This window comes from Oncorhynchus nerka, linkage group LG2 (genome assembly GCF_034236695.1).
Source record: "Oncorhynchus nerka isolate Pitt River linkage group LG2, Oner_Uvic_2.0, whole genome shotgun sequence".
Taxonomy (NCBI): domain Eukaryota; kingdom Metazoa; phylum Chordata; class Actinopteri; order Salmoniformes; family Salmonidae; genus Oncorhynchus; species Oncorhynchus nerka.
This window is the reverse complement of record NC_088397.1, coordinates 66802696-66830308: the sequence shown is the minus strand read 5'-3', so window position 1 is coordinate 66830308 and position 27613 is coordinate 66802696. Positions and strand designations below refer to the sequence as shown.

Sequence of the window (27613 nt, the reverse complement as noted above, 5' to 3'; positions counted from 1 at the left end):
ATGTAGAAGGTAAAACAAAGCAATAAAAGCAGCAGCCCACTTTGATTGATCGCACGGTTGTTTCTACTCTGCTCTGGCAGTTCCAGTAACATCTTAGAAAACGTGTATCCGTTTCCTTAAAAAGGTCAAGGCCAATAGCAACCACTTGAATCCACAAGATAAGAACAAACATTGACAAAATGTGTCATGTCATCTAAGCCAAGGCAAAACAGAGATCAAAGATCAGGCAGAGCCCACTGCAATCCCCTTAATATAGTATGTCTGTTCCTGCTTTTTCCCCTCATTTATTTCCTTTCACCATCAAGCTCTGCTCACACAGTCCACATACATACCCACATACGCACGCTGCCGCTGTTTTTACATTGAATGCTGCAAAGGCACAGGCACACACACCAAAACAGTGACAGAAACGCATACACATGCCCCCACGGAAAATAATCCATTTGTCTTTGTAAAATCATTGAATAAATCGAAAATGTGAAATGTAAGGAGTTTGACTGTGTTGTCTGACGTGCTGTTGTGTATTTCAGAGTGTCTGTGAGGCAGCTTGCTTCCTGCCAGAGTAGGTGGGTGAGAGATTAGGAGAGCTAAACTAGAGAACAGGGGGGCTATTGAACTGTGGAGCGAGAGCTCCAGGGAGAGACGGGAGCAGCTCTGTAATTAACCGGCTTTTCTGACAGCCTGTAGCCTGGTCTCTGGGAGCCTGGAGCCGATAGAGCCTAGAGTGGGGGCCAGGGCCCTAGGAGTCAGGCAGGCTGCATATGGCGAGTGGGAGAAAACACATGTACTTGAGTGTGGCAGAATGCATGAAACCCACTTTGCCAGACCACCCACTTAACCCTCTGTTTCATAGTCAGGCTTGCTAATGCCAGGAAGCCTCGCACTGGCTCTTGTGCTAAAACTCCACTGATTTCCCCTGCCTTTAAGAGATATGACGGGGCCGTAAAGAAGCTAGGCTCCCACCACCAGCCTGCCTCCTGGCAGTAAAGACTGTAGCAGAGTGGGACAAAGTGTAGTACTAAAGTAAGAACTGTCACTGGAGGCTCCCCCCTCTCTCCTCCCCACCATGCTCAATTATTAATATGCCCAACCACAGCCCTACTCCTAATCTAAACTCCAGCCTCACACCAGCCCTCTCAACATTACCCTCCATTATTCATTAGCCTAGCTGTGGCCCCCATGCATACCACTGACAGCACTAACCCCACTAACACACAGCCCGGACTCCTCACTCACATTGACTCCTCAGGCTAAGGATGTTAACAGTAGTGCGTTCATGGACAGACCGAGACGGGAGCAGGGGGTTTAATGATCGGTCACAGCACCCAGGTCAAGTCATTGTCAGCTGGTGGACTCAGACACACCATGTTATGGGCCTTTCTCTGCCCTGAGTAGGACATGATGCTGTTTCCACCACCCTGACATCAGCTATTGGCAGGCTAGCAGACACATAGCCTGTCCATGGTTATGTAACAGAAGACAGGAGTAATGTGGTGTGAGATTATTACTTGGTTTGATGGCTAGATTATTATTGCTGATCTGCTTCCACTTGGTGTAGTAGGTCCCTTAGTCATGGAACACCAAGGCAAAAGGCTACCGTTAGCCTTCAACAGACGTCATAATGTGATAAAATCATTTATGTCTAAAGATAATGATTAAATAATTCCACTCTGAAACCATATAATTGTATGAAATGTATTACAATCATAAAACTATAATCTGATGATGTGTGTAGTTTTAGTCAGAATTAGAACAAGGACCTTTTGTTCCTTTTTAGTATGTAAGCAGGGTGCAAGTGGGGAAACAAATGATAAGAGGAGCTATCGACAGACAAGCTGGACTACTGTGTTCTTTACAGGACATTCTGTCTCCACCCGTGGAGGGGAGAAACTGTTAGGCAGAAGATTATGAAACATGTTGCAGATTAAACAAGGTATCTGTGTAGTGGAAAAACACAGACTGTCTAAGAAAGGCGTAGTTTAAGATTTGAACGTGTTTGTTATAAAGACTGGGTTTGCATTTGTGATGTTAGAACGATCTCGTGAATAAACACTGACTTTTGTAAACTGGGACTCGTCTGTTTCATTCAACCAGAATCTTACAAACTCTGGGTTGCAGATTGAGTAGATTAATTGAAGTTTATGAACATTGATAACAAAATTCTCATAACATAATGTAATTCTGAGTTAAGGTTTTATTGTGGTCTTGCATGGTGCTGAATGCCATCCATAATGCCATGTCAACAGTCAAACCCACTCAAGCTTTTGAGTAATTGTCTGCATGTGCTGGCAGGGCTGTATCAGGGCAGTGACCAGTGGGCAGAGACTCAGTTGTGTGTTGCTCTCTTGCCTCCTCTGTGCCCGCTAACACACCTCTACAACAGATGGAGGGCTCAACAGACCAAAGTGCCACTCCCATGCCACACTGGCACTGTTGGCAGTACCTTAGCAACTGTCAGCACAAACATGGCCAGCGTCAGCCTAAAAATACCTCTCAACTAATAAACAGTTTATAGAGAAACCCACACAACCAGATGTAAATTGTATTGCCTGGTCCCAGATCTGTATGTGCTTGAGCCAACTCCTCTGACTATTGCATTCGTGATTCCATCAAATAAAATGTGCCTATTGGTCGCATACGCATACAGTATTTTGCATATATTACCACAAGTGCAGCAAAATGCATATGACAATTTGTATTACAATACACACAAATCCCAAAAATAAGAAATTAAGAATTATCAGAATGAACAATGTCAGAGTGTGGAATATAAATATCTATGTCTAGGATGGTGTGTATAGTATGGGCAGTATGTGAATAGAAAAGGTGTGTACAGCTGTAGTTATATAGGATGAGTCTTGACTAGAATACAGTATATACATATGAAGTTGGTAAAAAAAAGTGTGTAAAGATTATTAGTGACCAGTGTTCAATTACTATGTACATAGGGCAGCAGTCTCTGAGGTGCAGGGTAGAGTACCAGGGTGTAGCCGGCTAGCAACAGTGACTAAATTCAGGGCATGGTACTGGGCGGAGGCCAGCTAGTGGTGACTATTTAACAATCTGATGGCCTGGAGATTTGGCCTGTTTTCAGTCTCTCGGTCCCTGTACTGTCTCCGCCTTCTAGATGGTAGCGGGGTAAACAGGCCATGGCTCGGGTGGCTGAGGTCCTTGATGATCTTCTAGATCGTAGCGGGGTAAAAAGGCCATGGCTCGGGTGGCTGAGGTCCTTGATGATCTTCTAGATCGTAGCGGGGTAAACAGGCCATGGCTCGGGTGGCTGAGGTCCTTGATGGTCTTCTAGATCGTAGCGGGGTAAACAGGCCATGGCTCGGGTGGCTGAGGTCCTTGATGATCTTCTAGATCGTAGCGGGGTAAACAGGCCATGGCTCGGGTGGCTGAGGTCCTTGATGATCTTCTAGATCGTAGCAGGGTAAAAAGGCCATGGCTCGGGTGGCTGAGGTCCTTGATGATCTTCTAGATCGTAGCGGGGTAAACAGGCCATGGCTCGGGTGGCTGAGGTCCTTGATGATCTTCTTGGCCTTCCTGTGACACCGGGTGCTCTAGATGTCCTGGAGGGCAGGCAGGGTTGGGCTGACCCTCTGGAGAGCCTTGCTGTTGTGGACGGTGCAATTGCCATACCAGGCGGTGATACAGCGTCGGTGCATCTTTAGAAGTCCGTGAGGGTCTTCGGGGACAAGCCACATTTCTTCAGCCTCCTGAGGTTGAAGAGGCACTGTTGCAGAAGGACCGTTTCAGGTTGTCAGTGATGTGCACGATGATAAACATTAATATATTTTCACCCTCTCCGCTGCGGCCCCATCGATGTGGATGGGGTTATGCTCGCTCTGCTGTCTCCTGAAGTGCACAATTAGCTCCTTTGTTTGGTTGACGTTGAGGAACAGGTTATTTTCTTGGCACCACTCTGTCAGGGCCCTCACCTCCTCTCTGTAGGCTGTCTCGTCATTGTTGGTAATCAGGCCTACCACTGTTGCATCATCTGCAAACTTGATGATTGAGTTGGAGACGTGTGTCACCACTCATGACTGAACAGAGACAACATGAGGGGGCTGAGCACACACCCCTGTGGAGCCCCCGTGTTGAGGTTCAGCGTAGCGGATGTATTGTTGTCTACCTTCACCACTTGGGTTTGGCCTGTCAGGAAGTCTAGGACCAAGTTGCACAGGTTGGAGTTCAAACCCAAGGCCCTGAGCTTAGTAATGAACTTGGAGGGTACTATGGTGTTGAAGGGCTGAGCTGTAGTAAATGAACAGCATTCTTACATGAGGTATTTCTCGTGTCCAGACGGGATAAGGCAGTGTGCAGTGTGATGGCGATTGAATCATCCATGGATCTGTTGGGACTGTATGCAAATTCTAGTGTGTCTAGGGTGTCAGGTAAGGTCCAGGTAATATGATCCTTAACTAGCCTCTCAAAGCACTTCATGATGACAGAAGTGAGTGCTACGGGGCGATAGTCATTTAGTCCAGTTACCTTCACTTTCTTAGGTACAGGAACAATGGTGGACATCTTGAAGCAAGTGGGAACAACAGACTGTGATATGGAGAGATAACATTTGTCCGTAAACACTCCAGCCAGCTGGTCTGCACATACTCTGAGGACGCTGCTTGGGATGCCATCTGGGCCGGCAGCCTTGCGAGGGTTAACACGCTTAAATATCTTACTCACGTTGACCACTGAGAACGAGAGCTCACAGTCCTCGTTTGCGGAGGTGGCCAGTGACGGCGGCACTATATTTTCCTTGAAGTGGGTGAAGGTGTTTAGCTTGTATGGGAGCAAGGCGCCGGTGAAACACATACAGATGGTGCCGGTGGGCCACTCTAACTTCATATAATCCTAAATCAAAAGACCCTGCAACTCATTTTTATTTTTACATATTTGACCACAGACAGACAGCACAGCATATCACAGTGTGTCTAACCCACAGACAGATAGACAGACAGAACATCACAGTGTGTCTAACCCACAGACAGATAGACAGACAGAACATCACAGTGTGTCTAACCCACAGACAGATAGACAGACAGAACATCACAGTGTGTCTAACCCACAGACAGATAGACAGACAGAACATCACAGTGTGTCTAACCCACAGACAGATAGACAGACAGAACATCACAGTGTGTCTAACCCACAGACAGATAGACAGACAGACAGACAGAACATCACAGTGTGTCTAACCCACAGACAGATAGACAGACAGAACATCATAGACAGACAGACAGATAGACAGACAGACAGAACATCACAGTGTGTCTAACCCACAGACAGATAGACAGACAGACAGAACATCACAGTGTGTCTAACCCACAGACAGATAGACAGACAGACAGACATCACAGTGGGTCTAACAGACAGACAGACATCACAGTGGGTCTAACAGACAGACAGACAGACATCACAGTGGGTCTAACAGACAGACAGACAGACATCACAGTGGGTCTAACAGACAGACAGACATCACAGTGGGTCAACAGACAGACAGACATCACAGTGGGTCTAACAGACATCACAGTGGGTCAACAGACAGACAGACATCACAGTGGGTCAGACAGACAGACAGACAGACAGACAGACAGACAGACAGACAGACAGACAGACAGACAGACAGACAGACAGACAGACAGACAGACAGACAGACAGACAGACAGACATCACATCACAGTGGGTCTAACAGACAGACAGACAGCACATCACAGTGGGTCTAACAGACAGACAGACAAGAGAGAGAGAGACAGACAGAGACAGAGACAGAGACGGAGACAGACACAGACACAGACAGAAATCATATCACATCCAGGGCATTATGCATGCAGAGGGATGCCCCTGAATGAATCCATGTGTGTAAATGTCATCAGTAAATGTCAATAGCTTTTCTGGAGCCAGGCCTGAGGACATGGAGGCTCAGTATATGGGCCCAGGGACCAACACCTACCTTAAATTAATTCTTAATCAACTATAAAGAGCTCCTCTGTCTAGCGTGATGAATTAAACAACATAACATCCAGCGCCGACAGAGATGGGTGCCTCGCTTTGCGTACTTATGTGGTAAAAAAATCATGTATGTATCATTTCTTACACTGTTACCCCAGGAAATCTTATTACATACAGTAACTATTGGACATAAAAGCAACTTACCAACATTACGACCAGGAATACGACTTTCCAGAAGCGGATCCTCTGTTTGGTTCACCACCCAGGACAATGGATCGGATCCCAGCAGGCGACCCAAAACAACGACGCCGCAGAAGGGGCAGACGGAGCGGTCTTCTGGTCAGGCTCGGTAGACGGGCACATCGCACACCGCTCCCGAGCATACTACTAGCCAACGTCTAGTCTCTTGACAACAAGGTAGACAAAATCCGAGCAAGGGTTGCCTTCCAGAGAGACAGAGACTGTAACATTCTCTGTTTCACGGAAACATGGCTCACTCGAGACACGCTATCGGAGTCGGTACAGCCACCTGGTTTCTTCACGCATTGCGCAGATAGAAACAAACATCTCTCTGGTAAGAAGAAGGGCGGGGGTGTATGCCTTATGATTAACGAGTCATGGTGTGATCATAACAACATACAGGAACTCAAGTACTTTTGTTCACCTGACCTAGAATTCCTTACAATCAAATGCCGAGCGCATTATCTGCCAAGAGAATTCTTCGATTATAATCATAATAATAATCATAATCATATAGGCTCACAGCCTATAGACAGAAACTAAAACACCTGCGCTCAGGTCTGTTCAACGCTGGTCCGACCAATCTGATTCCACACTTCAAGATTGCTTTGATCACGTGGACTGGGATATGTTCCGGATAGATTCGAACAAAAAATTGATGTATACGCTGATTCGATGAGCGAGTTTATTAGCAAGTGCATTGGTGATGTTGTACCCACGGCAACAATTAAAACCTTCCCCAACCAGAAACCGTGGATTGATGGCAGCATTTGCGCAAAACTGAAAGCGGGAACCACAGCTTTTAATCAGGGCAAGGCGACCGGAAACATGGCCGTATACAAGTAGTTTAGCTATTCCCTCCGCAAGGCAATCAAACTAGCTAAGTGTCAGTATAGAGACAAAGTAGAGTCGCATTTCCACGGCTCAGACACAAGAGGTATGTGGCACGGTCTACAGTCAATCACGGACTTCAAAAATAAAACCAGCCCCGTTGCGGCCCCCGATGTCTTGCTCCCAGACAAACTAAACAACTTTTTTGCTTGCTTTGAGGACACTACAGTGCCACCGACACGGCCGGCAACCAAAACTCTCCTTCACCGCAGTCAACGTGAGGAAAACCCACGCAAGGCTGCCGGCCCAGACGGCATCCCTAGCCGAATACTCAGAGCATGCGCAGACCAGCTGGCTGGTGTGTTTAAGGACATATTCAATCAATCCCTATCCCAGTCTGCTGTCCCCACATGCTTCAGGTTCCTGTTCCCAAGAAAGTTAAGGTAACTGAGCTAAACAACTAGCACTCACTTCCGTCATCATAAAGTGCTTTGAGAGACTAGTCAAGGATCATATCACCTCCACCCTACCTGACACCCTATACCCACTCCAATTTGCTTACCACCCCAATAGGTCCACAGACGACTCAATCGCAATCACACTGCCCTAACCCATCTGGACATGAGGAACACCTATGTAAGAATGCTGTTCATAGACTACAACTCAGCATTTAACACCATAGTACCCTCCAAACTCGTCATTAAGCTGGAGACCCTGGGTCTCGACCCCGACCTGTGCAACTGGGTCCTGGACTATGACGGGCCACCCCCAGGTGGTGAGGGTAGGAAACAACATCTCCACCCCGCTGATCCTCAACACTGGGGCCCCACAAGGGTGCATTCTCAGCCCTCTCCTGATCGTGGACTTCAGGAAACAGGGAGGGAGCAGCCCTCTTGCCACATCGACGGGACAGTAGTGGAGAAGGTGGAAAGTTATGTTCCTCGGCGTACACATCACGGACAAACTGAAATGGTCCACCCACACAGACAACGTGGTGAAGAAGGCGCAACAGCGCCTCTTCAACCTCAGGAGGCTGAAGAAATTTGGCTTGTCACCAAAAACACTAACAAACTTTTACAGATGAACAATTGGGAGCATCCTGTCGGGCTGCATCACCGCCTGGTACGGGAACAGCTCTGCCCACAACCGCAAGGCTCTCCAGAGTGTAGTGAGGTCTGCACAATGCATCACCAGGAGCAAACTACCTGCCCTCCAGGACACCTACACCACCCGATGTCACAGGAAGGCTAAAAAGATCATCAAGGACAACAACCACCCGAGCCACTGCCTGTTCACTCCGCTCTCATCCAAAAGGCGAGGTCAGTACAGGTGCATCAAAGCTGAGACCGAGAGACTGAAAAACAGCTTCTATCACAAGGCCATCAGACTGTTAAACAGCCACCACTAACATTGAGTGGCTGCTGCAAACATACTGACTCAAATCTCTAGCCACTTTAATAATAAAAAATTGGATGTAATAAATGTTTCACTAGTCACTTTAAACAATGACACTTTATATAATGTTAATATACCCTACATTACTCATCTCATATGTATATACTGTACTCTATACCATCTACTGCATCTTGCCTATGCCGTTCGGCCATCGCTCATCCATATATTTATATGTACATATTCTTATTCATTCCTTTACACTTGTGTGTATATAAGGTAGCTGTTGGGAAATTGTTAGATTACTTGTTAGATGTTACTGCATGGTCAGAACTAGAAGAACAAGCATTTCGCTACACTCTCATTAACATCTGCTAACCATATGTATGTGACCAATAAAATTTGATTTGATTGGATTTTGAACATATACAGCACAAACATGGCGAACTTTTGACAAAGACAGAATAGAGGACGACAGTTTGTGACAACAGCCTAATCGGATGTAAACCTTATGTACCAGCACAGATTATGTGTTATATTGACCAGATACTCCACCACCCGCTCAAACAATTAAAATAAATGTCTTCAAAAATGGAAAGCAGTCATGAGGCGGCAAGATCAGGTGGCACCCTTCTAGCCAATGAGAGGGCATATACGACTGTGATAACAGGCACAACTGTTAAGTTGCCAGGATGTCACGTGTCCTACTTCTAAATATTAGTATACTCGTGACAACCTAAGCATTACGGAACTTCTATCCGATCAAATAAGCCACATGTAGCAAATAAACACATTCGACAAGCTCTCATTGACCTCTGTACAAAAACTCCTCGCTTGGTGAGCAAACAACTACAACAAAAACAGGAGAAAACTAATTTTGGGCCCAGTTACCCCTCTCACTTCACTTCATCCTCTCTGGTACCACATAGGAATAAAGAGGACTAGGTAACCTCCAATGATGTATGGTACATACCATGATGTAGTTGCGGAGTTCGGGGTAGACTCTGAAGGGTGCCAGCCAGTGGGACAGGGGGGTGGTGGAGGGGAAGGTGGTGGTCACAGCCAGGGACACCTCGGGGAAGGACAGCACCTTGAAGCCAAACTTCTCATACAGCTTCTGGAGCTCTTCGTCAGGCTTTTCATCTCCCTCGCTCAGGATACTGCCAATGATGTAGCGACACTGGTCATCGGGCACCTGTGTGTGTGTGTGTGAGAGATATTGAGATGAATGGGGGGGTGGCACAGACGGACACCAAAATGAGACCAAAACACATGTCAAATATTAAGTTCAGAACATATACACTGTGTGAACAAAACATTTTGCTGGCCTATGTTGACTCCAATGCTTCCTACAGTTGTGTCGAGTTGGCTGGATGTCTTTTGGTTGGTGGACCATTATTGGTGCACACAGGAAACTGTTGAGCATGAAAAACCCAGCAGTGTTGCAGTACTTGACACACTCAAACTGGTGCACCTGGCACCTACTACAGATGTAAGATCTTAACTGAGTCACTTTTGTATTGCTTAATATTTTCCTACAATGAAAACTTGTGCATTTTAGGTTTTAAAAAGTTTGTCATTTCAACTTGAAATGCCAAACATGATTTGCTCTAACGAAAAATGTAACCCCTACATAAATGTCCATCAATTATAATCAACATAATAAATTCACATTTCCTGTTGCTGCAGGATTATTTTCCTGCTGAAGCAAACTAGCTCAAAATAAGATCCTACATTAAAAAATAATATTTTGTTTTGCCCATTCACTCTAATGGTACACAAACACAATCCATGTCTTAATTTTCTCAAGGCTTAAAAATCCTTCTTTAACCCGTCTTCTCCCTGTTTATCTACAATGATTGAAGTGGATTTATTAACAAGTGACATCAATAAGGGATCATAGCTTTCACCTGGATTCACCTGGCCAGTCTATGTCATGGAAAGGGCAGGTGTTCCTAATGTTTTGTACACAGTGGAAATCCCTATCCATCCTCCCAGTCCTCCAATCAGACCAGCTAGTACAAGAGAACAACAGAAGGCAGAAGGAATGGGAGAATCTTTCAACAGAAGTACGTGTGGACATCAGACAGCAAGCTGTCAATCACACTGGGCTCCAGTCTTGCTGCAGTCTGTCTGGTAGCTTGTGATACAGTGACATAAGAATGGCATGAGGTCAGATCTCAGAGACATGGCTTCTGGGCTGGGCGCTGTTCCTGTAGGCCTGTGACGGTCTTCCTTGGTGTGACTGGTCCCGCCTGTGAATGCTGGCATGGCGCGGGGGCACAGATGGTATCTAGCGCTCTTCATCAACATCCCTGACAGCCCCACACACATCTTATAATTTAACCATCCACAATTCCTCTCTCTTGTTCCTTTCTATCTCTCCCCACTACATTTTTTTGAATAAACATTTTGATACCATAAAGAAGCCAGGTCTTGGTACAGGAGAATGTAAGATCAAGAAAATGGTGAAGAAAGTCACAAGTGTCTCTAGGTATGGGCTATAGTCTACTCCCCAACCAACAAAACATCCCTTTAATTGCCTTCCTGACCAGTGGCTGGGGCCCTGCAAGCATTAGAAATAATCACAATGGCTGTGTTCCTAGCGACTTAGTACACAATCAACACTAAAAACGGCCCATGTGGATGCTGCTTTTGTCCAGGCTGTCGATGTACAAGTTATATTGTCTTGGCTGCGTGTATCGCCCACCTTCCTACATGAGCATGATAAAAGGTGTTGGTTGTCAACAGGGCTTGTGTATAATGACTGGTCAATACTGCCAGGCTATGATAAGAAACAGCTACATCCATTTAAATAAAATGAGAGATGGCCGCTGCCCTCCCACGGCTTCGTCCCACCATTTAACCATCTCTCCCTTTTTCGCTTAGTCTCGAAAACCCGACCCTGGGCAACAGTGACTAGGGTCTGGTTTCAATGACGGTCTCTTTTGGCAACTTTGATAAGGGGCCCTCTTCAGACAGACAACTCTCCAAACAAATCACAAGGCAGAACATGGCGATTGGAAACCAACGTTTGCAGTGGTTTTAGTGAAGGTGCACTCATTAAGAATAACCTTGGTGTTCTCCATCTTGCTAGCTACTGCTTTATTTAAGCGGATAAGGTAGTGGCGTTGGCAGTGATGTAGTTCTTCTATACCAAAATAGTTTAGGGTCTGGTTTCAGTGGCAGTCACTGTTGCCTAGGTTTTTGATACTACCTACCTTCCTTCCTTCCCTCCCTCCCTCCCTCCTTCCCTCCCTAAGCTCATAGACGAGAGGCTTTTACCTAAATGTAGCGCTCGCTTGCTAATGATATCAATTAGAGCTCCTGCTATCACTCGCAGCCCACACACCCACCAGTGGAGGCTCCTCAGAGAAGCAGCATCCTCAGTGAATTATTATTATTTTTTAATAGTGATTTTTTTTTTTAAAGTTATCCTTTTTAGATAAAACTATACTAAATATATTCATGTCACCAAATAATTAAAACACACTTTCCAAGAAGGTCTACAGTAGCAGTGGCAATGAAGGTCTACAGTAGTCTCAACAGCACTCTCCGGGATAGCACCATGGTTTTGCCAGAAGACAGTTTCCGTCCTCCTCTGGGTACATTGACTTATACAAAACCTAGACGTCTCATGGTTCTCACCCCCTTCCATAGACTTAGAGTAATTATGACAACTTCTAGAGGACATCCTCCAACCTATCAAAGCTCTTGCAGCATAAATTGACATGTCTGCCCAATCAAATGAAGAGAGAATTAATCTAGTACTGAAAGCATAAGCTACAGCTAGCTAGCACTGCAGTGAAGAAAATGTGGTGAGTAGTTGACTCAGAGGGAGAAAGACAATAGTATGAACAAATACATTTCTACAAACATGAAAAAGCAAGAGAGATTCTTTTGGGATTTTCTTTACTTTCACAGTGACAATGATGTAGGCTGAGTGTAGCAGTTATGGTACAAAGCTTTGGCTTGGACAGGTTTTCACCTGGTCAAAGACAGCTGTTTTGTTGTGCAATGAAGTCCACAGGTGAAGGAATAAGGTGAGAGGAGGAGAGCGCGTAGATGCGAGAAGGAATTATACAACGAACAAAGTGATCATACTGTTTGTATGTGGCTGCTATGAAAATTAACTGTGTTTGCGGGTGATCAGGGGTGTATTCATTACAGCGATTCAATTGAAAAACATTTTTTAAATGGAAGCAAACGGAACGAAATAGGGATAAACATAACTGCATTTTTCCAATAGAAATGAGTTCATTTGCAACTGTTGGAGTAATGATTACATCCTAGATCAGCTAGATGCCGGCAAAAGTGCGCAAGGCGGTATAGAATGTATCACTGTCACCTTGATTACTCAAATTCTGCAACTACGTTGAAAACTTTCATTCGTAGGCTCAGTTGTTGCAACCTCATGATGGGTATAGGGACAATTCTAGTATCATGTAGTAGCCTAAATCTATCAATGTTCCATTGAGCTGGGTAAATGGAATATGAACGAGTCATCCAATATGCTGTAATAGAAATAAGGCCATGCTTATTAAAAATAAATACGTCCTCCCTCATCTTAAAACGACACAGACCGCAACTGACACACACAAACACACTTTAGCGCGCATGCACAGACAACACACACGCAGACACACAGTGGCAGACACAAACACAATCAGCAACACTTGATTTCATCTCTCCTCCACTACAGATAACACACCCCAGAGAGACTACAGGCAATTAGGAGATTTGAGTATCCTTCTTGCGCTCTCCTCTTCTTCTAGCTGTGTGTGTGTGTGTATATAAAGTTCGGTTTATGTCAGAAATGTAACGCACTAGGAGAATTCTGCCAGTCAGTTTGTCCAATGCAGAGAGCTGTGTTCTCAAAGCCAACCACAGCTCCTTAAAAAACAGTTGGTCTGAAACACAGAGCTGGCTTCAATCCAAAGGAGAGGCTGAGGAGAGTTGACAGTGCCCTGATATTGGCCCAGGCGAACAACTGGCTCGTTGGTTAATGGGAAGACAGTGGAGCTGTCCGTGCCGTAATTGGACGGTGTAGTTATCAAGTTGCATCGCCAAGCCTCAGAAAACGAATTCAGCACATCACACGGTGTAAGCTCCATCACATCAACACCACCAAAAACATAGCTAGAGTTTACACAAACTGCCAGAGGTTCCTCAATTTTCCCTCCAGTAAACTTTAACAATCGTTGTTTATGCTCCTGCCCATGCTTTAGAATGCTCATTATTTCCTAATGCAGATGCATCCTCTCACAAATGGTGTGATTCTCCTTCTCTCTCCACCCCAGTTCCTCTCTAAACCAGGTCTCCTGAGAGCTGTTGGGAAGAAAAGTAATTTCAAAAGCAATTCTTTGCTTGGAGGTGCGAGGGCCTTTTCTGACAGATGAGGACTCTCCAACAATAAAAAGGTATGCCTGGCAGAGGTAATTCATTATTAGCAGACATGTAATGAGGATTTACACTCATCTTCCCCGCTGCCGGTCTCTCTGCTGCTCTTCCCTCCCGGGTATCACTTCTAGGAATTAATTATTCTCTAAATCAGCCTATTTTCCAATGGCTCATCGCTAAAGCATTAGCGCTTTAGGGAGGACAGTGCGGGGGCACAGACACATACTTGTTTTTCAGCTAGGAGGAGAGAAGATGTACATAATGATGGAGCCCCATGCACTCTGCCTAGCCAAGTATCACACATGACAATTTAACAGCCAGGCAGGACTACAAATCTAAATATTAGTCTGGATTGGCAATGTGGCCATTTAGTCTCCTGATGAATCCTTGGTTAACAGGCCAGTTAAAGACTGGATCATCAGCTCACTGTCTATGGGCAGCCTACATGATGTCCACTCAACACCAGTTTGGGCCAGTTTCCCAGATTAAGCCTAGTCCTGGACAAAAAAAATCACAATGAAGATTCTTCATTTAGAAATATTGATAATCCAGGACTAGGCATAATCTGGCTATGGGAAACCGGCACCTCTTGACTGATGCCAAAGTAGTACACAGGGTAGGTATATACAGTTGAGTTTCTCTCAGCCTAACACACAGTAGGGTGGGTTTCTCTCCTCTCCGGGTTCTGGTGGCAGGATTCACCACCCATCCTGTCACAGTAGTGGGGACACGGTTAGTGTCCTCATTCTAGGTTAATTTAGCACTGCTGGTTTCAAACTACAGTAATGCCCTCTCAATTTCATCTTTCTTGGTTAGTTTGTGTAGTCCAACATAGATAAAAGTTCCACAGAAACAGAATGACGTGGGACATCATCTTCAGAGTAGAGTATAAAACATTGCTTGTTCGCTCATATATTTTGAAATTTGCTGCCCCCTTAAATCTTGTGTGATCAGGCTCCAGTACAGTATGTGTGTTGACTGACTGTTGTGATGGGATGGACAGAGCTTAGAGGCTGTGTGATTGTGAACCAAAGCTGCACTGCACTACAGTTGATAGACCCTTACAATCATGGCATATAGTATAGCCTGTGTGAAGTCCGACTCTCTCCATGTGTTCGCCTAATAAGAATTGGGCTATGGAGTAGACTTGATATCCATCCACAGAGAGCAAATCAAATGAAAGTCAAATGACACTGACAGTGAGGAGGGGAGATTGAGAGAACAGGAATGACAAAGTCAGTCAAAGAGACCCAGACATCAAGTCTTCCTCCCCACCATTTTGTGTGAGATGAGACGGCCTGTCGGTTGCAATTGTTGTTAAGGTAGCTGATTGGAAGCAATTAATCCATCTCCCCCGCCCCAATAGGCCCACGAAAAAGACATTCCCAGGCTGACTGAAATTGAAACTAATAGGGGTTCACAGTGGAAAGACTGCAGATATTTTATGACGTTGGGCTGTTTCAGGCCGAATTAAAGGGAGCAAAAAGTAGTTCAGGAAAACAACTGGCTAAAAATTGAGGTTGAGACGGTCAATTTATTAAAGTGCATTCGGAAAGTATTCAGACCCCTTGACTTTTGACATTTTGTTATGTTACAGCCTTATTCTAAAATGAATTAAATCTGGGGGTTCTCATCTACACACAATATCCCATAATGACAAAGCAAAAAAAGGTTTTTTAGAATTTCTGCAAATGTATAACAATTTAAAACAGAAATATTACATTTACATACGTATTCAGACCCTTTACTCAATACTTTGTTGAAGCACCTTCATCAGAGATAACAGCCTTATTGATATGACGCTACAAGCTTGGCACATTTGTGTTTGGGGAGTTTCTCCCATTCTGGATGGGGAGGGTCGCTGAACAGCTATTTTCAGGTCTCTCCAGATATGTTCGATCGGGTTCAAGTCCGGGCTTTGGCTGGGCCACTCAAGGACATTCAGAGACATGTCCCGAAGTAACTCCTGCATTGTCTTGGCTGTGTGCTTAGGGTCGTTGTCCTGTTGGAAGGTGAACCTTCACCCCAGTCTGAGGTCCTGAGCGCTCTGGAGCAGGTTTTCATCAAGGATCTCTAATTTCCTCCGTTCATCTTTCCCTCAATCCTGACTAGTCTCCCAGTCCCTACCGCTGAAAAACATCCCCACAGCATGATGCTGCCGCCACCACCATGCTTCACCGTAGGGATGGTGCAAGTTTTCCTCCAGACGTGACGCTTGGTATTCAGGCCATAGAGTTCAATCTTGGTTTCATCAGACCAGAGAATCTTGTTTGTCATGGTCTGAGAGTCCTTTAGGTGCCTTTTGGCAAACTCAGGCTGTCATGTGCCTTTCACTGAGGAGTGGCTTCTGTCTGGCCACTCTACCATAAAGGCCTGATTGGTGGAGTGCTGCAGAGATGGGAGAACCTTCCAGAAGGACATCCATCTCTACAGAAGAACTCTGGTTCTTGGTCACCTCCCTGACCAAGGCCCTTCCCCCCAGATTGCTCAGTTTGGCCTGGGTGGCCAGCTCTAGGAAGAGTATTGGTGGTTCCGAACTTCTTCCATGTAAGAATGATGGAGGCCACTGTGTTCTTGGGGACCTTCAATGCTGCACAAATGTTTTGGTACCCTTCCCCAGATCTGTACCTTGACACAATCTTGTATCGCAGCTCTACGGACAATTCCTTCGACGTCATGGCTTGGTTTTTGCTCTGACATACACTGTCAACTGTGGGCCCTTATATAGACAGGTGTGTGTTTCCGAATCATATCTAATCTATTTAAATTTACCACAGGTGTACTCCAATCAAGTTGTTAAACATCTCAATTTCTCGTCTCATAGAAAAGGGCCTCAGTAATTGTGTAAATAAGGTATTTAAATAAGATTTTTTCTTTGTCATTATGGGGGTATTGTGTGTACATTGCTAAGGATTTTTTTTAAATCCATTTTAAAATAAGGCTGTAATGTTACAAAATGTGGAAAAAGTCAAGGGGTCTTAACACTTTCCCAAGGCACTGTATGGATCTGTGCCATTCACTTTGAATTGGACTGCGTTTACAGCATGACGGGTTGCGAGTAGATGCGCTCAATGGGTGACATGTCTGGTGAGTATGCAGGCCATGTAAGAACTAGGACATGTTCAACTTCCAGGAATTGAGTACATGGGGTTGTGCATTAACATGCTGAAACATGAGGTTATGGCGGCGGATGAATGACATGACAATGGGCCTTGGGACCTCGTCACGGTATCTCTGGCAATTTGAATGCACATCGATAAAATACAATTGTGTTCGTTGTCAGTAGCTTATGCCTGCCCATACCATAACCCCACCATGGGGCACTCTGTTCACAACGTTGACCTCAGCAAACTGCTCACCCACACAACGCCATACACGTTGTCTGCTATCTGCCCAGTACAGTTGAAACCGGGATTCATCCATGAAGAGCACATTTCTCCACCATCCCAGTGACATCGAAGGTAAGCATTTTCCCACTGAAGTTGGTTGCGACATCGAACTGCAGTCATGTCAAGACCCTGGTGATGACGACGAGCACCCAGATGAGTTTCCCCGAGACAGTTTGTGTAGAAATTCTTCATTTGTGCAAACCCAGTTTCATCAGCTGTCCTTGTGGCTGGTCTCAGACAATCCCGCAGGTGGAGGTCCTGGATTACATGTGGTCTGCGGTTGTGAGGCCGGTTGGACGTACTGCCAAATTCTCTAAAACGACATTGGCTTATCGTAGAGAAATGAACATTAAATTATCTGGCAACAGCTCTGGTGGATATTCCGGAAGTCAGCATGCCAATTTCATGCTAACTCAAACCTTGAGACATCTGTGGCATTGTGTTGTTTGACAAAACTACACATTTTAGAGTGGCCTTCTATGGTCCCCAGCACAAGGTGCACCTGTGTAATGGTCATGCTGTTTAATCAGCTTCTTGATATGCCACACCTGTAAGGTGGATTTCTTGGTAAAGGAGAAATGCTCACTAACAGGGATGTTAACAAATTTATGCACAAAATTGGAGAGAAATAAGGTTTTTGTGAATATGGAACATTTCTGGAATCTTTTATTTAAACTCATCAAACATGGGACTAACACTTTCCATGTTGTGTTTATATTTTTGTTCAGTGCATATTATTATTATTACTATCAATGCATTGTTTGGAAAAAAGCTCTCAAGGTAAGAATTTTACTGTACACCGGTTTTACACCGGTTTTGTGTAAGCTTTTAATTCCAGGCCATTTCCCATGTAGGCTTAATGCTTCTGGCCAATCGAATCAGACAGGTAGACTCTGGCTGCTTTCCGCTGAACCTCTCCCTATTACCACACTAAAGAGCACCATAGACCTGCTGTGTCTCCACTCAAACAGTCTAATAAGCGGAGGAAACAATGACGTCACTGTGGTCTACATATTTACCTGTCCACTTTGCTACTAGGTAGACTGACCCGTGACTGTCAGCAACCCTGTTAGGACACCCATGCCTTTGTGGTAATGAGATCAGGGCATTAAGCCAATTAAAGCAAACACACGCACGCACGCACACACACACACACCTGTCTGCCCGCCCAACACTGGGCAGCCAGGACAAAGAGCCAGCCAGGTCTAAAGATAATTGGCTGTCTGGGTGCTGTCTGTGACAGTGATGCCCCGGCGTAGAGTGGTGTGGATGCCAGTCACAGCAGAGTGACCACAGCAGATTAATATTGGACGCACTGGCTATAGACCTAGGTCAAATTAAGATGCTTAACCTAATATCAAAATAACATGCAATGCATATATGCTACCGGAATCCTGTTAGTTATGCTAATAGTGTGTGTGTGTTTGTGCCCTCCAGAAAAGATCCCTCTGCTACAGGCATGTCATCACTGCCATCTAGTGGTAAATTATAGGCCCTTACATGAACAGCCATAATAACACATTTATAACCATTCAAACATTGCCCTTAAAATCTTCCAATACATAAGGCCTGAAATACTTCTAAACAGTAGGCTTATGCACTGGTTGACGAGGGGTCAACTAATAGAGCTTAAGCTAGCCTATATTATGACTGACAGCTGCTGCATTACATTGGAGCAGTAAAGGAATGTCTCTAACCAAAAGAGCCATTGACAAACATCCTCAGTTATGTGGCAGTTCGTTGGCAGACCTGTAAGACATGGTGTTGAAACTGTAACATAAGCAAAAGAGAGAGTTTGAGGCTCGTTAGAAGATAATTCCAGCTCCGTCTGCATCGATCAGGCATCCTTTCCCCCAGGGAAGACAGACAGAGAGGACTGAGACTCCATTCCCCTGCTGGTGGGGTTGAAACATACTTTTTCTCTCTCGCTCTTCTCATCTGTTCCGCTTGTGAGGAGACATTAATTGCACACCCCACATGCATACTAAAACAGCTCTGTTGGAAAGCCTGTCAAAACACACTCACTAAAATATTAATGCACAAGGGAAACAGACAGCGAGCAGCATGTCACTCTTCCCCCCCCCTTTTCAAATATTGCTTTTCCCCTTCAGGAACTCCTCACGCACAATTTGGATTGTTCCTTATTTGGATGAAGGAATATGGTGAAGTGGCATTGGCAGCTCAAGTATAGAAAGTAAACAGTATAACTCAGAAGTAGTACTGGGCATTTCCATGGAAAAGGAACCATGAGCACCAACGTGACGTTCATAGGAGCAGACAATTTATCATGACAAAAGGCCACCATTACATCAGTGTTTGAATTAGCCTACAGTCATTAGATGGAAATGAATGTAAAGAACAACTATAATCACATTCAGCTACCAAATATCAACTCATGGGAAGGTGAGTCTAGGCTCGTGTGCTGCTGCTGCTGCATAATGCCTTGTGTTCAGTAATAATGATAGCTATGCTGTGCTTTAGATCTGGTACTGGCATCTCTCCCTCCCTCTGCCCTGCAGATACACCTGTCGATATCAACCAGGACTGAGGCTTTTCCATTTCTCCATAGAGGCCCTCACCACAAAGTTCCTCGACTATGACTCACTGTCAGAGTTTACACAACCTGCACTTACATATTGACAGAGACAAGAGGATAGAAAAATACAACCCATATTTATGCTGATTTATTTTCCTTTGTACCCTTAACCATTTGTACATTGTTGCAACACTGTATATATAAGTAATATGACATTTGTAATGTCTTTATTGTTTTGAAACTTCTGTATGTGTAATGTTTACTGTTCATTTTTATTGTTTATTTCACTTTTGTATATTATCTACCTCACTTGCTTGGCAATGTTAACACATATTTCCCATGCCAATAAAGCCCCTTGAGCGAGCAGGAGAGAGAGAAAGAGAAAAGGAGAGAGAGAGAACAAGCGAGCGAGCGAGCGAGCAAGCAGGAGAGAGAGAAAACGAGCGCGAGCAAGCAGGAGAGAGAGAACGAGAGCGAGCAAGCAGGAGAGAGAGAACGAGAGCGCGAGCAAGCAGGAGAGAGAGAACGAGAGCGCGAGCAAGCAGGAGAGAGAGAACGAGAGAGCGAGCAAGCAGGAGAGAGAGAACGAGAGAGCGAGCAAGCAGGAGAGAGAGAACGAGAGAGCGAGCAAGCAGGAGAGAGAGAACGAGAGCGCGAGCAAGCAGGAGAGAGAGAACGAGAGCGCGAGCAAGCAGGAGAGAGAGAACGAGAGCGCGAGCAAGCAGGAGAGAGAGAACGAGAGCGCGAGCAAGCAGGAGAGAGAGAACGAGAGCAAGCAAGCAGGAGAGAGAGAACGAGAGCAAGCAAGCAGGAGAGAGAGAACGAGAGCAAGCAAGCAGGAGAGAGAGAACGAGAGCAAGCAAGCAGGAGAGAGAGAACGAGAGCAAGCAAGCAGGAGAGAGAGAACGAGAGCAAGCAAGCAGGAGAGAGACAACGAGAGCAAGCAAGCAGGAGAGAGACAACGAGAGCAAGCAAACAGGAGAGAGACAACGAGAGCAAGCAAGCAGGAGAGAGACAACGAGAAAGCGAGCAAGCAGGAGAGAGAGAACGAGAAAGCGAGCAAGCAGGAGAGAGAGAACGAGAAAGCGAGCAAGCAGGAGAGAGAGAACGAGAGCAAGCAGGAGAGACTTGACTTATTCCACATTTTGTTGTGCAACAGCCTGAATTCAACAGGGATTAAATAAAATAAAATTCCCTCACCATTCTACAAACAATACCCCTTAATGACAAAGTGAAAACGTGTTTGTCATTTACTGAAAATGAAATACAGAAATATCTAACTGACATAAGTATTCACACACTGAGTCAATACATGTTAGAGCCACCTTTGGAAGCGATTATAGTGGTGAGTCTTTCTGGGTAAATCTCGAAGAGATTTGCACACCTGTATTGTACAGTCGTGGCCAAAAGTTTTGAGAATGACACAAATATTAATTTCCACAAAGTTTGCTGCTTCAGTGTCTTTAGATATTTTTATCAGATGTTACTATGGAATACTGAAGTATAATTAAAAGCATTTCATAAGTGTCAAAGGCTTTTATTGTCAATTACATTAAATTGATGCAAGAGTCAATATTTGCAGTGTTGATGCTTCTTTTTCAAGACATCTGCAATCCACCCTGGCATGCTGTCAATTAACTTCTGGGCCACATCCTGACTGATGGCAGCCCATTCTTGCAAAATCAATGCTTGGAGTTTGTCAGAATTTGTGGGTTTTTGTTTGTCCACCCGCCTCTTGAGGATTGACCACAAGTTCTCAATGGGATTAAGGTCTGGGGATTTTCCTGGCCATTGACCCAAAATATCGCTGTTTTGTTCCCGGAGCCACTTACGGCAAGGTGCTCCATCATGCCTTTTCAGCATTGTTCGTCACCAAAATGTTCCTGGATGGTTGGGAGAAGTTGCTCTCGGAGGATGTGTTGGTACCATTCTTTATTCATGTTCTTAGGCAAAATGATGAGTGAGCCCACTCCCTTGGCTGAGAAGCAACCCAACACATGAATGGTCTCAGGATGCTTTACTGTTGGCATGACACAGGACTGATGGTAGCGCTCACCTTGTCTTCTCCGGACAAGCTTTTTTCCGGATGCGGAAATGCGATTCATCAGAGAAAATGACTTTACCCCAGTCCTCAGCAGTCCAAATCCCTGTACCTTTTGCAGAATATCAGTCTGTCCCTGATGTTTTTCCTGGAGAGAAGTGGCTTCTTTGCTGCCCTTCTTGACACCAGGCCATCCTCCAAAAGTCTTCACCTCACTGTGCGTGCAGATGCCCTCACTCCTGCCTGCTGCCATTCCTGAGCAAGCTCTGTACTTGTGGTGCCCCGATCCCGCAGCTGAATCAATTGTAGGAGACGGTCCTGGAGCTTGCTGGACTTTCTTGGGCGCCCTGAAGCCTTCTTCACAACAATTGAACCGCTCTCCTTGAAGTTCTTGACGATCCGATAAATGGTTGATTTAGATGCAATCTTACTGGCAGCAATATCCTTGCCTGTGAAGCACTTTTTGTGCAAAGCAATGATGACGGCACGTGTTTCCTTGCAGGTAACCATGATTGACAGAGGAAGACCAATGATTCCAAGCACCACCCTCCTTTTGAAGCTTCCAGTCTGTTATTCGAACTCAATCAGCATGACAGAGTGATCTCCAGCCTTGTCCTTATCAACACTCACACCTGTGTTAACAAGAGAATCACTGACATGATGTCGCTGGTCCTTTTGTGGCAGGGCTGAAATGCAGTGGAAATGTTTGGGGGATTCAGTTCATTTGCATTACATTTACATTTACATTTAAGTCATTTAGCAGACACTCTTATCCAGAGCGACTTACAAATTGGTGCGTTCACCTTATGACATCCAGTGGAACAGCCACTTTACAATAGTGCATCTAAATCTTTTAAGGGGGAAGGATTACTTTATCCTATCCTAGGTATTCCTTAAAGAGGTGGGGATTCAGGTGTCTCCGGAAGGTGGTGATTGACTCCGCTGTCCTGGCGTCATGAGGGAGTTTGTTCCACCATTGGGGGGCCAGAGCAGCGAACAGTTTTGACTGGGCTGAGCGGGAACTGTACTTCCTCAGTGGTAGGGAGGCGAGCAGGCCAGAGGTGGATGAACGCAGTGCCCTTGTTTGGGTGTAGGGCCTGATCAGAGCCTGGAGGTACTGAGGTGCCGTTCCCCTCACAGCTCCGTAGGCAAGCACCATGGTCTTGTAGCGGATGCGAGCTTCAACTGGAAGCCAGTGGAGAGAGCGGAGGAGCGGGGTGACGTGAGAGAACTTGGGAAGGTTGAACACCAGACGGGCTGCGGCGTTCTGGATGAGTTGTAGGGGTTTAATGGCACAGGCAGGGAGCCCAGCCAACAGCGAGTTGCAGTAATCCAGACGGGAGATGACAAGTGCCTGGATTAGGACCTGCGCCGCTTCCTGTGTGAGGCAGGGTCGTACTCTGCGGATGTTGTAGAGCATGAACCTACAGGAACGGGCCACCGCCTTGATGTTAGTTGAGAACGACAGGGTGTTGTCCAGGATCACGCCAAGGTTCTTAGCGCTCTGGGAGGAGGACACAATGGAGTTGTCAACCGTGATGGCGAGATCATGGAACGGGCAGTCCTTCCCGGGAGGAAGAGCAGCTCCGTCTTGCCGAGGTTCAGCTTGAGGTGGTGATCCGTCATCCACACTGATATGTCTGCCAGACATGCAGAGATGCGATTCGCCACCTGGTCATCAGAAGGGGGAAAGGAGAAGATTAATTGTGTGTCGTCTGCATAGCAATGATAGGAGAGACCATGTGAGGTTATGACAGAGCCAAGTGACTTGGTGTATAGCGAGAATAGGAGAGGGCCTAGAACAGAGCCCTGGGGGACGCCAGTGGTGAGAGCGCGTGGTGAGGAGACAGATTCTCGCCACGCCACCTGGTAGGAGCGACCTGTCAGGTAGGACGCAATCCAAGCGTGGGCCGCGCCGGAGATGCCCAACTCGGAGAGGGTGGAGAGGAGGATCTGATGGTTCACAGTATCGAAGGCAGCCGATAGGTCTAGAAGGATGAGAGCAGAGGAGAGAGAGTTAGCTTTAGCAGTGCGGAGCGCCTCCGTGATACAGAGAAGAGCAGTCTCAGTTGAATGACTAGTCTTGAAACCTGACTGATTTGGATCAAGAAGGTCATTCTGAGAGAGATAGCGGGAGAGCTGGCCAAGGACGGCACGTTCAAGAGTTTTGGAGAGAAAAGAAAGAAGGGATACTGGTCTGTAGTTGTTGACATCGGAGGGATCGAGTGTAGGTTTTTTCAGAAGGGGTGCAACTCTCGCTCTCTTGAAGACGGAAGGGACGTAGCCAGCGGTCAGGGATGAGTTGATGAGCGAGGTGAGGTAAGGGAGAAGGTCTCCGGAAATGGTCTGGAGAAGAGAGGAGGGGATAGGGTCAAGCGGGCAGGTTGTTGGGCGGCCGGCCGTCACAAGACGCGAGATTTCATCTGGAGAGAGAGGGGAAAGAGGTCAGAGCACAGGGTAGGGCAGTGTGAGCAGAACCAGCGGTGTCGTTTGACTTAGCAAACGAGGATCGGATGTCGTCGACCATCTTTTCAAAATGGTTGACGAAGTCATCTGCAGAGAGGGAGGAGGGGGGGAGGAGGATTCAGGAGGGAGGAGAAGGTGGCAAAGAGCTTCCTAGGGTTAGAGGCAGATGCTTGGAATTTAGAGTGGAAGAAAGTGGCTTTAGCAGCAGAGACAGAAGAGGAAAATGTAGAGAGGAGGGAGTGAAAGGATGCCAGGTCCGCAGGGAGGCGAGTTTTCCTCCATTTCCGCCTCGGCTGCCCGGAGCATTGTTCTGTGAGCTCGCAATGAGTCGTCGAGCCACGGAGCGGGAGGGGAGGACCGAGCCGGCCTGGAGGATAGGGGACATAGAGAGTCAAAGGATGCAGAAAGGGAGGAGAGGAGGGTTGAGGAGGCAGAATCAGGAGATAGGTTGGAGAAGGTTTGAGCAGAGGGAAGAGATGATAGGATGGAAGAGGAGAGAGTAGCGGGGGAGAGAGAGCGAAGGTTGGGACGGCGCGATACCATCCGAGTAGGGGCAGTGTGGGAAGTGTTGGATGAGAGCGAGAGGGAAAAGGATACAAGGTAGTGGTCGGAGACTTGGAGGGGAGTTGCAATGAGGTTAGTGGAAGAACAGCATCTAGTAAAGATGAGGTCGAGCGTATTTCCTGCCTTGTGAGTAGGGGGAAGGTGAGAGGGTGAGGTCAAAAGAGGAGAGGAGTGGAAAGAAGGAGGCAGAGAGGAATGAGTCAAAGGTAGACGTGGGGAGGTTAAAGTCGCCCAGAACTGTGAGAGGTGAGCCGTCCTCAGGAAAGGAGCTTATCAAGGCATCAAGCTCATTGATGAACTCTCCGAGGGAACCTGGAGGGCGATAAATGATAAGGATGTTAAGCTTGAAAGGGCTGGTAACTGTGACAGCATGGAATTCAAAGGAGGCAATAGACAGATGGGTAAGGGGAGAAAGAGAGAATGACCACTTGGGAGAGATGAGGATCCCGGTGCCACCACCCCGCTGACCAGAAGCTCTCGGGGTGTGCGAGAACACGTGGGCAGACGAAGAGAGAGCAGTAGGAGTAGCAGTGTTATCTGTGGTGATCCATGTTTCCGTCAGTGCCAAGAAGTCGAGGGACTGGAGGGAGGCATAGGCTGAGATGAACTCTGCCTTGTTGGCCGCAGATCGGCAGTTCCAGAGGCTACCGGAGACCTGGAACTCCACGTGGGTCGTGCGCGCTGGGACCACCAGATTAGGGTGGCCGCGGCCACGAGGTGTGGAGCGTTTGTATGGTCTGTGCAGAGAGGAGAGAACAGGGATAGACAGACACATAGTTGACAGGCTACAGAAGAGGCTACGCTAATGCAAAGGAGATTGGAATGACAAGTGGACTACACGTCTCGAATGTTCAGAAAGTTAAGCTTACGTAGCAAGAATCTTATTGACTAAAATGATTAAAATGATACAGTACTGCTGAAGTAGGCTAGCTGGCAGTGGCTGCGTTGTTGACTTTGTAGGCTAGCTGGCAGTGGCTGCGTTGTTGACACTACACTAATCAAGTCGTTCCGTTGAGTGTGATAGTTTCTACAGTGCTGCTATTCGGGGCTAGCTGGCTAGCTAGCAGTGTTGATTACGTTACGTTGCGTTAAAAGAACGACAATAGCTGGCTAGCTAACCTAGAAAATCGCTCTAGACTACACAATTATCTTTGATACCAAGACGGCTATGTAGCTAGCTATGTAGCTAGCTACGATCAAACAAATCAAACCGTTGTACTGTAATGAAATGAAATGAAAATGTGATACTACCTGTGGAGCGAGCGGAATGCGACCGGGTTGTTGAGTGAGGAAGTTCTATTCGGTAGACGTTGGCTAGCTGTTGGCTAGCTAGCAGTGTCTCCTACGTTAAGGACGACAAATAGCTGGCTAGCTAACCTCGGTAAATTAAGATAATCACTCTAAGACTACACACTCTAAACTACACAATTATCTTGGATACAAAGACAGCAAAGACAACTATGTAGCTAGCTAACACTACACTAATCAAGTCGTTCAGTTGAGTGTAATAGTTTTTACAGTGCTGCTATTCGGTAGACGGTGGACGTTAGCTAGCTGGCTAGCTGGCTAGCTGCTGGGCAGATAGCAGTGTAGACTACGTTAGGACGACGAAATACGATAATTACGCAATTATCTTTGATACAAAGACGGCTATGTAGCTAGCTAAGAAGAAATTGCTAAGATTAGACAAATCAAACCATTGTGCTATAGTGAAATGTAATGAAATGTAATGAAAAGTTATACTACCTGCGGGCCGAAGTGCGAATGCGACCGCTCGCTCCAACCCGGAGCGAGCAGTCAAAGAGGGAAAGAGGGACTTTGCAATTCATTGCAATCACCTGATCACGCTTCATAACATTCTGGAGTATATGCAAATTGCTATCATACAAACTGAGGCTGCAGACTTTGTGAAAATGTATATTTATGTAATTCTCAAAACTTTTGGCCATGACTACAATATTTGCACATTATTTTTTATTTTTTTATTCTTCAAGCTCTATCAAGTTGGTTGTTGATCATTCCTAGACAGTCATTTTCAAGTCTTGCCATAGACTTTCAGGCCGATTAAAGTCAAAACTGTAACTAGAACACTCAGGAACATTCCATGTTGTCTTGGAAAGCACCTCCAGTGTATATTTGGCCTCAAGTTTCAGGCTATTGTCCTGCTGAAAGGTGAATGTCACCCAGTGTCTGTGGGAAAGCAGACTGAACCAGGTTTTCCTCTAGGATTTTGCATGTGCTTAGATCTATTACATTTTATCCTAAAAAACCTCCCTAGTCCTTGCCGATGACAAGCATACATATAACATGATGCAGCCACCACCACGCTTGAAAATATGAAGTGGTACTCAGTGATGTGTTGTGTTCGTTTTGCCCCAAACATATTGTTTGTATTCAGGAAATAAACATATTCGTAGACACATTTTTAGCAGTTTTACTTTAGTGTCTTATTCCAAACAGGATGCATGTTTTGGAATATGTGTTATTCTGTACAGGCTTCCTTCTTTCCACTCTGTCATTTAGGTTGGTATTGTGGAGTAACTACAATGTTGTTGAGCCATCCTCACTTTTCTTCCATCACAGCCATTAAGCTCAGTCACTGTTTTAAAGTCACCATTGGCCTCATGGGGAAATGCCTGAGCAGTTTCCTTCCTCTCCGGCAACTGAGTTAGGTAGGACGCCTGTATCTTTTTAGTGACTGGGTGTATTGATACACCATGTAATTAGTAACTTCACCATGCCCAAGGGGATATTCAATGTTTTATTTTTTACCCATCTACCAATAGGTGACCTTCTTTG

The 27613-nt window shown here is 45.9% G+C and overlaps 1 protein-coding gene across 1 annotated transcript in view; it reads right to left on the bottom strand.

Moving 5' to 3' along the window:
- LOC115140135 (testis-expressed protein 264 homolog) overlaps positions 1–27613 on the bottom strand; it is a 130677-nt gene that overhangs the window by 84601 nt on the left and 18463 nt on the right. Inside the window, exon 2 of the mRNA XM_029678269.2 lies at positions 9392–9613. Coding sequence (XP_029534129.2) covers positions 9392–9613 — 222 coding nt within the window. The remainder of the gene's footprint in view (positions 1–9391; positions 9614–27613) is intronic.